An 11,640-nucleotide genomic window follows, 5' to 3' on the forward strand; every position below is an offset into this window, starting at 1 on the left:
CACACACACACACACACACACACACACACACACACACACACACACACACACACACACGACAAAGGCACCACAGGGGCCTGCTGGGGGTTATTTAACAGGGTTTCCCCTAATAGAGACACAGCTGCTGGATTTTTTTTCATGCTCGGTTTCTTGCCGTGAAATTCGGGGAAGCTCTGTGTGAAGCAGCACTGTGCGATTTACAGTCAATAAAGTAAGTCTGTCATATAAAAAACAAGCCTAAATGTCCCGCTCGCACCTCCAACAGACATTCTGACGGTTTAGTTTGAGGTCATGTCGACACTTTCCTCATACTCAACAACCCGAGAAGCACGAGGAACGGGCAGCTACAGATTTCTGGATTTTCAGTCCCATTCAGAAGTGAAAATGCTTATAACAGTTATAGACTGACCATTTAAAGGAAGGCAACGCTGTCTTAAGGCTGCTTCTAGTCATTCCCTGAATGATTTAGATTTAGTACTGATGGGTCCCCACATGTCCACAAATAAAATCCAAACAGGAAACGTCTCCTTCCAGCAGCGAGGTTTCATTCAGAGAACAGCAGCTCTCGGCCATCCTGCATCTGGAGCACGTCATCTCTCAGTTCATGTTACGTAATCAGCCTCAGTCTGCCAACATGCTGCAACAAAGCAACGAGGCTCTGTTCCCTACAGAAATGCTGTCACAGGAGCCCTGAACTGACTGTGATGAAGACGCTGCAGGAGCTGATGTGTGCATCCTCACATTACAGAAGACCAGCGCTTCTTCTACGAGGAGTATTAAAGAATTACCATAAATACCACAGACCCAATTCACCTCTGCAGAAAGATTACATGACAAGCTCGGGACATTTTGCCACAATAAAGTGAGTTAAAATAACAAGAAACACACTGTGACGACCACAGACACATTAAACTACCACAAAGTCAAATAAGGTCACTTTAAACACACCGCTGAATACTGCACAGTCTCTCCATATATGAATATTAGAGGCAAGACTGTGATTTAATGAAACACTGCTTGCTGGGACAGTGAAGGCAACACGCTGCTTTCTCACATCTGGACGCATTCATGAGTCACGGCGTAAGCGATTAACTCGCAGACGACACACAGCAGAGAGGAAAGAGACTCACCTGCGGCCGATTCCTGCGTTTAAAAAGCCTTTTCGCTCCCTGAAGAAACGAGTCGCTCGTTTTCCTCTACTGCGTTGTGTCAAATCCGTGTTTGACTCTCGTGTTTCCCGTCATGACAGCAGGAGGGCGGGGTCCTTCAGCTGGACCAGGACCAGCAGGAGGAGGACTTGTTTCACCAAACCACACCTCAGTGACACAGTGAAGCAGTGGTGGATACACAAACATACATACATACATATATATCTTAATAAGCAATACAACACTTGTAATGGAGTATTTTACTGGAATGAAACATATGTAAAATGCTTCCTCCACCAATGACCACCCAACAGGACGATCTATAGTCAGACCTTCTCACCACTCGAGCTGGCAAACATTCTGTGTCCTGCTCGAGGGCACTTCTGCAGCAGGTGATGTTTGAAACCAGGACATTTCACACTGTTCACTGGCCCTGCTGCTTCAGGAATTCAAACCAGCAACCTTCAGCAAGCCGACGACAAGAAATCATCCCCGGTCCAACAGAAGTTCAGATTTTATTGAGGAACACATTTTTATGTCCGAAAACACAAAGAAAATGGACAAAACAGGAAAATATTTGAATGGAAATGTCAGTCAGGACACGATGATAACATACATAATACAGAAGGCACAGCTGTGTGCCACATCATCACTCCTCTTCATCACTTCTAATACAAAAATAAAGCTCTTCATTCTTCATCGTTTTCGTGGTTTCGCAGAGTTCAGTGAAAAACTTTTAGAAGGTGCAAATGAAAACGATCCTGAAATGTAGTGTTTTTTTCCTTGTATTGCCAAAACTCTTTTGTTTTGCCCTTAAATGCTTTGGAATGACGATCTCGGCGCGTTTGTGCAGATTTGAGGGGATATCCTCTGAGTTCTGACTGAAACCTTCAGTAACCACATGTGAGCTGACAGTCAGCAGAAACCTCCACAATGCTGAAGTCGCGTGTGCAGGAGCTGTTGTGTATCTGACACTGTGCAACCTGTTGGTACCTGCAGATGATATGAACCAGCTTCTCCTCCAGCTTCCAGGTTTGTGTCTGAACTCTGAAGACCGTTGGCGCCTCCTAGTGGTCGACTGGTGGTCACACATTCTTTGGACCTGTAGAAGAACAGCTCAATGAGATAAGACTGGAGACTGTGGCCCACAAAAAATGCCATCGTACATGTGTTTGGTACGTGGTCGTGTGGCTTCAGGCATTTCCATCAAGAAAACAATATTATTATTATCGACAGACACAAAACAAACTCAGTAACAGTTTGCTTACCTGTGTGCAGTGTGGTTGTCCTGATCCGACTATTCTCCAGTGTTATAAAGAAGCTGCTTTTCTCTCTGGGGTCGAAGGTCACAGCGTCTCCTGATCCCACCTCACAGGTCACCACCACTATGGGACCAAACCCCGCCTTCAGGTGGATCTGGATGCTGTCCTGCATCGACACACACATCATGTGATTTTATCAGCTACAGGAGAAAAGAGGAAGGATAAACTAAAGATGGACGTCAGCCTGTCAGTCTTTGCAGGTCCTCTCCGTTAGTTCACCTCTTTGGGTGCAGGAATCTCCAGTTTAGTTTCCTCTGGAGCTTTGACCATGATCAACGTCTGCTCCTGGAAGGCTCGGAGCCGGATGACGTCCTTGTGAGTCACATAGGCCAACGTAAAGAAAGGTTAAAGAAAACTGACTTTGTTTTTGTATAACTATAATTATACAACTCAGTACTAGTGAGTAGTAATAGTAGCAGTAACAAGTACGAGCAGTTCAAGGAGTGTTTGATACTGTCTGGTAACAAGATGAACACAGTGGGAATCCAGAAGAGACAAAAAACTAAGTTACAGAATTTAGTTACATTATTTGTCGCATTTAAAGGCTTTTATTGTGCTGTCTATTGTGCTGTCAATAATTCACGTTGTGTTGTATTTTTATTGCAGTTCCTGCAGCCACTGGTTTCTTCTGTGAGACTCTAGAAACTTGCTTGGCTTCTATGAATCCATCACAGTGACATCAGGTCTGAATTCACGTTTGTCATTCAGTCTGGGAACACCTGAGGAGGAGCTGGAGGACAAGTGAGAGGGACATGTGGTCTCCTCTTCCTCGCCTACAACTTCTGGTCTGCTGTGAAAGGATATGCAGCGCTTTCCACGTCATCGGTCATGTTGAAGAGCTGCTGGGCACAGCTTTTGATGAGGCTGTCCAGCTTGTCCTCCACCAACTTCAGGTTCTCCACCTCTCTCTGGAACGTACGCTGGTTCTTCCACAGTAAGCTGGAGATTGGACACCTTCCTCTGCCCAGAGAACAGTCAGAGTCAGAGAGCAAACTGATGAGTTATGTCTTTGGATTAGTGATGCAAATACCTGATCAATAAAGGAAACTATTCATGGGGACTATACCAAACTACACACAAAAATAAAAAAAGGAAACCTGACCAGTGACTGACACTTAGAGACATCCTCTCAAATCTGTTCGTGACTCACATCCACTTGATCCTGTTGGCTGACTCCTTCTGGATGAGGCTGATCCCGTCCAGGATGTTTGTGATGTCGTAGACTCGCCGCCTGCAGGTCTCCAAGCTCGCTGCCGCCTGCCTGAGGTCCACAGAGGAGTCCGGAGAAGCCAGCAGCAGCTTCAGAAAACGCTGAGTCAACAGCCCCAGAGACACATCTGAACACCACACACACAGTTAGAGATCTCCATGTCTTCGAGCTGAACAACGAGCAACCCAAAGTTAATCCGAAGTCACTTCAAGCAGAACTGGCCTCACCCTGTCTGGAAAATTTCTTAGTGTGGATTGGTTGTTTCCTCTGTTTTAGAGCAGTGCTGGAAAGGAAAATACAAAAAATATCTTGGTGAGTTAGATTAGCTACATTTGTGATTTCTGCAAGTTACAACAAAATCTCCTGCATGCCAACTTTAAACTCTGAGCGAGCTCTTCAGATGTCCCACGACAACACCTGAAAATATTTCTCATCTTCCATACATAAAATAGAAAACAAAACTCACTTTAACTAACTAACTGTGAGAGTTTGGTTGGCTGGTGGTCTTTTTACAGTTAAAACACTAAAACCAGGCGTGGAGACGTTTGTTACCTGGTCTTCTCAGCCTCTGGAGGATTCTCCAAACCTGCACCAGGATCCTGTGAATCAGAAAGAGATGGTTTACTTTTGTTGTTAAACAAATAATTATTTCATATTCAGATTCAGCTGATCATTTTCTGTAGGTTCATCACTACCACAGACACCCAACACACTGTCACTGATTATAGCTGCTTTAATGTGTTGAAGTGTCCACTGTGCTGCTGTGTAATGACCCTGACCTGGACGAGGACATAAAACATGACGTGGATCTTCCTTGTGTGTAACAAGAATATAAAGAGACACGTATCGTAGATCACATAAGTAAACATAATGTCAGAAAAACTCCAGACCTGCTGCGGTGGATCCGGTGCAGGAGGAGCGTCTCCACCTTCATCTTCATCATTATTATCCATGCAGCCTCCAGTGTCCCACTGCTCCTCTTCCTCAGAGGACTCAACTCCCCAAGGGCTGATATGGCCCAGCGACCCGTCCAGGTAAGGGGGCATGATGGGAATGGCATCGCTGGTGATCCCATCGGTAGAGATGTCCTCCGGCAGGAAGTGGTCTTCACAGATTAAATGCTGCTCTGTCGAGTCCTGCTTGTCTGTCTCCCTCAGCGCTGCCAGCCATACCTGAACAAAGGAGATGTACCTACCTACTTTACTCAAAAGTCCATTGTCATTGCATTGGAGGCTTCAGCTTTCCACATCACAGGTGCGTCAGCTCAATAGTGAGCACACGTATCCCTAACCCTAACCAGCCGATAGATGGCACTACAGGAAACGCAATTCTAACCAGAGAGGAACACAATTCGACGGGCATTCAGACGTCGCCGCAACACCTTCTGAACTAAGCTAGGCTAACACATGACGCCAGCCAGTATAGCGTTAGCAGTTCAGGACAGCTGATATATTAGCATTGTTAGCCGGTAGAAAGAGGCTTGCAGACACCTGGATAACATTATCTTAGCTCCAGTTAATTTCCAAACCTTGACTCGCGTCGGGTCTTCGGGGAAGTTGAAGAACCTCTTGGGTTTTCGGTTGACGGTCCCCCGGCTAACGTTCACCAAGCGATTCGGACACCCAGAGACAACACACTTCACCATAGTAGCAGTTTCCCCCCGCCCAACAAACCGGACTAACAGCTCCCCCGAGCCCTGTTCATATCCGTTAAAAACAGAAGCAGTTCATTAATGTCGCGTTTCAGGATAGTTCTTTAAACAGGAAATAGATAGGCATGACCCGGATGTACAACAATGGAGGGAAAGTAAGAAGTCGCTGGCGCACATGTTCTGCTTTGCTAATAATCTTTTAAGAAGTATTAAGACCACTTACAGGCAAAAACACCAAATAAACCAACCTGCATTCAAATCTTTGTCATTGCTATTGTTCAAAAGTACAGAAATGTCATCAAAAAGTAACATTAGAAAACTTATGAGCAGCAATTAAATGTACTTATGAAGCTATCTGCACTGTCAGATAGTTTAATGAGTGACTCTCTCTACTTGTGTGTGTGTGTGTGTGTGTGTGTGTAGAGACCTCAGTTCAGTAAGAAAAGCTTCTGGACTCTTCTCATAGCATCTGTCAGTTCATGCTGTGATGGAGGTCTTCCTTCAGGCGGCGCTGTTGTAAAGGAATTAGGCTTATGCTTAGAATAATGCTCTGGAAACCCACTGAAATGACATACCTCAGTCATCATTTATAGTTATTCTGTTCAGTTTAAATGTATTATTCACTAACATCTGTGGCTTGTGGATGGAAACGATGTCTAATTACTCTGGAGATGACAGACATTTCCCCTCAGAGTTGATTCACTATGTCATAAAACAATCTTGTGAGCCTCAGACTGGAGCCAAACGTGTACTTTATTTTCATAAATCACAATACTAACCGTTGAGTATCATTGTTCATTACATCAAAAAAAAAAAATAAAAATAAAAAAATATTCATTGATTTCTCCAGATGTGTTGGGAAATCCTGAGTCAGAGTCTCATAGTCATAGATGTACAGAGATAGTGTTACTGAATCATTGCAAAACAATGTAAAAATCCATGACTTTTGTAAAATCTAATCTGACTAATCTACACTTTCAGTATTTCTTGACTGTTTTCTTCCTTAGATTGTCAATTAATCAGACTTCATGTGGCTTCATGTAACAAACCAGCTTCTTCTGCTGTTTTATCCCATTTTGATGCAGCAGGTGCTGCTATCAACAACATGGCCACCACATTGTTCCAGAAGATGCCTTTTCCTTGAATCAACACCAAACAGCTTCTTGTCTGAAGACTAATTTGTCCCATTTTGTGACCCGTATGAAAATTCAGAACTGGCAGAACAAAATGTGGTCACATTTGAAGTCTGAATTTCAATTTCAGCACAAACAGATGTGTGTTTTTGGAGGTTTATAGCATCAGGCTACTCTTGAGGACTCAGCTTTGTAACATGTGGACAACAATGAATTTGACTCACTCAGACACAGACACAATTGCTTGTTGCTGTTTGAATAAATATAGTTTGGTCCCCAGGCAGATATTTGAAGAGTGAGATGAAACAGATTTTTGAGAAATGATCAGCCAACGAAATGATTATCGTCCACCTGCTGAAGCGCCCCTGAGGTTTGACCTCCCTGTAGAAGTAATGGGACTATGTCAGCAACAATTAGCAAAAGTGAAACATGAGCTGCAGACTCAGTGGTGCTTGGCCTTTGAACAGGACACTGGACATTCCTGACATACGTGGTGTCAGACCTTTGACACACATGAATAGATGGAGTTATTTGAGCTGCTGTATGTTCATAAAACCACAATTACATTAGCAAACATCTTAATGGGGCTGCAACTAATGACCCCTTTCATTATACAAATTCCCCAAAGCCCGTGTCTTTAGATGCCCCCCCCCCCCAAAAAACAACCAGATCATCAGTTTACAGTCACATACTGAGAAAGAGAACAGCAGCTTGTCATCATGATGGAGAAGCTGGAGCAATGTTATCATGTAAATTTAATTAAATATTAATCAATTATCAAATTACATGCCAATTAATTACCTATTGATTAATTCAGCTTTAAACTGATGAATCCACACAAGTAAGTCAAGCTTTACTGAACACATTAACCTGTGTGTAATGTGACTTAATGCCTCTCTTTGCCTTTAACGGCTTAACAATAAAAATATGCTGACTAGTCACTGAGTTTGATGGCGAGCCCATGCCAGGAACACGTCCACCAAGTGCACTGAAGTCCTGGCTGAAAAATAACCTGATATCACATGAGAATGTTGGAACATTCTTCAGACACATCACAGATGATTCAACGTGCTTCATCGTTACTTTTTGAGAGCATCTTTATGGAAAACTTGAGATGAATTCTTCATTTAGGCAGCTGCCATCAACCACTCAAACAGCTGCTTTAAATCTTATAGACCTATATGGAGAATGTCCAAAAGCCTCCTCTTGTTGCTGCTGTCAAAAAACTGTCTACAGCATTCAGGCCTGCCTGTCTTGCTCACAGTCAGTGTGTGTTGGGGGGACAATCATATAAGCAGCTCTGTATTTAGACACAGCAGTGCCTTGAGCTAATTGCTAACATCTGAAAGCTGATATGCTAACAAAAATCATGCTAGCATGCTAATGTTTAGCAATTATAGTGTTTACCATGCTCAACATCTTCATTTGTTCAACCTCATGGTGGTGCTAGAGGAGAAAATCAGTGGGATTCATGAGGGTGGGGGGATGGGGGTGGGGGGTGGGGGGCATGAATGTCATAACCCATCCAGCAGTTGTTGAGATACTTCAGTTTGGATGCTAGCATGACTAAAAATGCAGCCTCCATGTTGTCACTTGGTTATGTTGCCTTGCATTTCTGCCTGTTTGAGTTATTTTATAGCTGCACCCTGAGACGCCTACAGATTTGCAAAAGAAAAAAAGGCCTGTGACTGCAGGCTACCATGATTTACAGTTTGTCAAATGGGTGGAGTTCTTTTCCAGGAGAACCCCTGCAGCCATCAGCAGCCAGATCACGACGGGCACATTACGGACACGCATGCTCAGTTACTTGACTTGCCCGTGAACCCATTATGTCAAGATGGTGATGTCTGGAAGTTCTGGACTCATATATGTGGGTGAGTGTGATTTAGACTTTTCTGGTCCGGCTTCCCTTTGAGTCTGTCTGCTGCTCACGAGCGTTAATGGATTCTGGGGAAAACACTCATTAGTCCAAGCTCAGCCAGAGGCAACAGCAGTGAATCATGTCAGTCAATAATTTCATTCATATTAGAAATATGCAGCAGTTTCAAGAGTTTCCCACTGGATCACCTTGAAACCGTCTGTAAATTTCAACAGTAAGTTATTAAGAAACGCTCATCGTCTGCTGGAGCCAAACTATTCGTTCTGTTTGTTGAAACATGTTGCACACTTAGAATTGGATCATTGAAAATCACCATAGCTAGACAGCAATCAAGGCTTGTTTTTAATGTGTTTAGGTAATTTAAAAATACTTAACAAAATAAATATCCTGCAATAAAATAATCAACTTACGTACAGATATGGTGCTATACATTTTTAAAAGGGTTGCGTTCAGAACATCTAACAAAAGCTTTTTATGGATGGAGTTTGAAAATGTGAACATCAGGATGAAATGAAACCAAGAGTTCTGCTCCACAACTTACAATGAAACACTGGATTTCACTGGATACTGTATACATTAATAATATGCTCAATTTTATGTATGTTAAATGTCCATAACGTACATTAAAAGAATGAGAGTACCTGCTGCTCTTTGGGAGGAATAAACAGCATGTGTTTTAAATTCAGTGATATCAGTCATAACTGAGATGTCTTCTCAGAGAAAAGCTCCTGTGCATGTAATCCAGATGTTTTACAGCGTCAATTTGGAATAAAACTCTTTGAATGTTTCACTTGGCGCTGATGATAAAATGATAAGAAACCACTAATCTGCTTCAGTGTCAGGAGGTTTGGATAACAGCCTTTGTTAAAGTCCATCGTTTTCCATTGTTATGTGAGCACAGTGTAACAAAACAAAACAAAACAAAACAAAACAAAACAAAACAAAACAAAACAAAACACATGAATGAAATTGAAATATGTGACTCTGAAGATTGTGTTAATTTCTCAGTGACTCAGAGCTCATGACTTTAAAACATGACAGGCAGATGAAATGAGGCTCAAAGCCTTTCAACATCCGTTTATACCTACAGAAGAGAAAGTGAACCTTTAGAACCTCGCGCAACCTCTGACCTCCCTGTGGAGATCATGTGACCGTCAACGGATGACATTCTGTTGACAGCCACCGGGGCTGGTGGAGAACACAAGGGTCATGGTGCTTTTTAAGTTTGCGTTTATCCCGCCAGAATTATATTCAATATATTCATTGTTTATTCTGAAGGCCAGATGGACACTTCAAAACAGCCTGTAAGCCATGTGCTCATTTTAGCATTCTTTTGGCAGCTGTTAAAAGGATTCCAAAAATCAGCATTGCTACCACATGATGCCTGGTGGTCTCTGTAGGATCCTAAATTCAGTAAATGTCCACTTTCATTCAGTGGGGGCACTATAAGGGTCCATCACTTAAGAGGGTTGGGTACACATGACTTGTGGGTGAATCTGAAGGCGTATCTTTAGAAGCACATCATACCTGAATGTCCCAGCAACAGCTGCGACTCCCATCAGGCTTTGATCCCACTTCTCTGACTAAGCCTCCTGGGAGTTGTAACTAACACTAACGGCTGAATTCTCGTCTTCTCATTGGGAACAATCACACAATGTTATTAGGAAGAGAAAACCTCTGTATTGTCAGTCTTAGAAGGAAGGACTTAACATGAACACGAGTCAAATTCTTCTTTTTTGCCTAAATAAACTGCGGAAACAATTTTTATGGCAAAAAAGTGTGAGGGTTTTATGATGGGTGTTAACTGGCTGTATAGTCTGCAGATTGGTTATGTGGTCACAACTCCCCAGGCGACTGGTGTCAGCGGTTCTGGCCAAAGGTCGAATAACCAACAGACCACTCCCAGCCTCTAATGACAGACTGAGTACTACTACTGAGGAGATGGTGCTTAATGCAGTACTGTTCAGAGGTCAGTGTATTTAAATGTTGCTACGGTTATATTCCATATGCATAGAGGAGGATTAAACATTGTGAGTATACTTCAGTGTGCAGTAAATAAAAATTTCTGTTATAGTTCTATATCAATTTGCGTCATTTTCAGGGACACTTTGACATGTTGGAGGAGTACGTATCAGTAAGGCTTAAATAAAAGACTGACAACAACTCTGCTGCAGACTCACCACAGTAACTACAGCGGTATTGTTGTTGCATTCTAGTGAAAATAAAAAGATTCACACTTGTTCATGTTTAACTGTAGTACAAACTGAGACAGATACATTGTAATTCACATTCAGACAAAGATCTGCGAGGATGGAGCGACTGACCCACAGCTACAGGACACTCATGATGTGAAAACCTCATAACTCCAGTTCAAACGTGACTCTTCATAACTTAATAGAGAGCCTCATAGTTACACTGTCAACTTTTCATTGCTTTTTAACATATTTTCCTGTATGTCTGTGTACGGTCTCTGCTGCCACACAGCGCCATTCACATCACATTACACTTATCATAATGTCATAATAGCTTATTCTTTATCAAAATGTCAAATTCAGAGGACGACAACAGAGTATGCAGGACACTGCTAAACAAAAACACATCTGAGATTTTACAGAATAAAGTCGAAACATTTTGTGCTGTTTAGAGAAAAAAGTCACAATGTTACAAGTTACAGTGGCAGTTATATGAAAAAAGGCAATATCTCAAAAATAAAGTTGAGAATATACATGAAAAAGCCGTACTCTTTCAAAATAAATCTTTGGCAAAATAATTGAAATATTTCTGAATAAAGGTGGGATTTTACACACAAAAAAGGTGGAAAAAGTTGGAATATTTCAAGAATTAATTTGTATATTTACAAGAAGTCTTAATATATTAGAATGAAATAACTGTACAGTTTAGCAGTTTGTTGTACTACATTGTAAAACAGCACAGTTAGTCAGTAACTGCAATGGTGCTTTCTTTTATCGTGACTTTATTGACCTTGATTTGAAAATTCTAAGCTAATTCCAAGCTCATAATATCTTGACTACCTCCCGATGTTTTGACTTTTTTGAGTAAAATTCCATCTTTATTTCATATAACAGTTTTATAACCTTTTCTCAATTAAAACTTGGCTCTCATATCGAGACTTTTTGCTCTAAATAACTTTATTCCTCAAATCTCCTACTTTTTATTTTCTTAACCCCGATATTCCACTGGACGTGTCTCTGTAACATAGTGGCTGCAAACTAATTTTCCTTGATATTTGTGCCTCCATCATTGGTAAATATCTAGTAGACATTGTAGCTAATTGTT

At 41.9% G+C, this 11,640-nt stretch overlaps 3 protein-coding genes across 4 annotated transcripts in view; 1 reads left to right on the forward strand and 2 right to left on the reverse strand.

The window, feature by feature from the left end:
- The window catches only part of LOC139347982 (rho guanine nucleotide exchange factor TIAM2-like), a 37,144-nt gene extending 35,890 nt beyond the window's left edge, over positions 1-1,254 (reverse strand). Inside the window, exon 1 of the mRNA XM_070987897.1 lies at positions 1,131-1,254. The gene's annotated coding sequence lies outside the window, so the exon portion shown is untranslated. The remainder of the gene's footprint in view (positions 1-1,130) is intronic.
- Positions 1-11,640, forward strand: part of txlnba (taxilin beta a) — a 356,647-nt gene that overhangs the window by 20,618 nt on the left and 324,389 nt on the right. The window lies entirely within an intron of this gene.
- LOC139347677 (transcription factor E2F3-like) lies at positions 1,640-5,447 on the reverse strand. The gene is made up of 9 exons (XM_070987416.1): positions 5,209-5,447; positions 4,571-4,852; positions 4,233-4,279; positions 3,908-3,963; positions 3,621-3,807; positions 3,275-3,430; positions 2,690-2,804; positions 2,417-2,576; positions 1,640-2,250 (listed from the first exon to the last, which is right to left on the reverse strand). Exons 1-9 carry the CDS (start codon positions 5,323-5,325, stop codon positions 2,234-2,236), a joined length of 1,137 nt encoding a protein of 378 aa, XP_070843517.1. The 5' UTR covers positions 5,326-5,447; the 3' UTR covers positions 1,640-2,233.

Source organism: Chaetodon trifascialis, chromosome 19 (assembly GCF_039877785.1).
Source record: "Chaetodon trifascialis isolate fChaTrf1 chromosome 19, fChaTrf1.hap1, whole genome shotgun sequence".
In the NCBI taxonomy this organism is placed as follows: Eukaryota; Metazoa; Chordata; class Actinopteri; order Chaetodontiformes; family Chaetodontidae; genus Chaetodon; species Chaetodon trifascialis.

What these genes read in the sequence shown, in the direction of transcription:
- LOC139347677 (XM_070987416.1), bottom strand. Translation starts at nt 5,325, where the DNA reads ATGGTGAAGTGTGTTGTCTCTGGGTGTCCGAATCGCTTGGTGAACGTT. An exon ending in AAGACCCGACGCGAGTCAAG is followed by an intron (nt 4,853 to 5,208) that starts GTTTGGAAATTA and finishes TCCTTTGTTCAG; the next exon opens with GTATGGCTGGCAGCGCTGAG. An exon ending in AGATTCCTGCACCCAAAGAG is followed by an intron (nt 2,577 to 2,689) that starts GTGAACTAACGG and finishes GTGTCGATGCAG; the next exon opens with GACAGCATCCAGATCCACCT.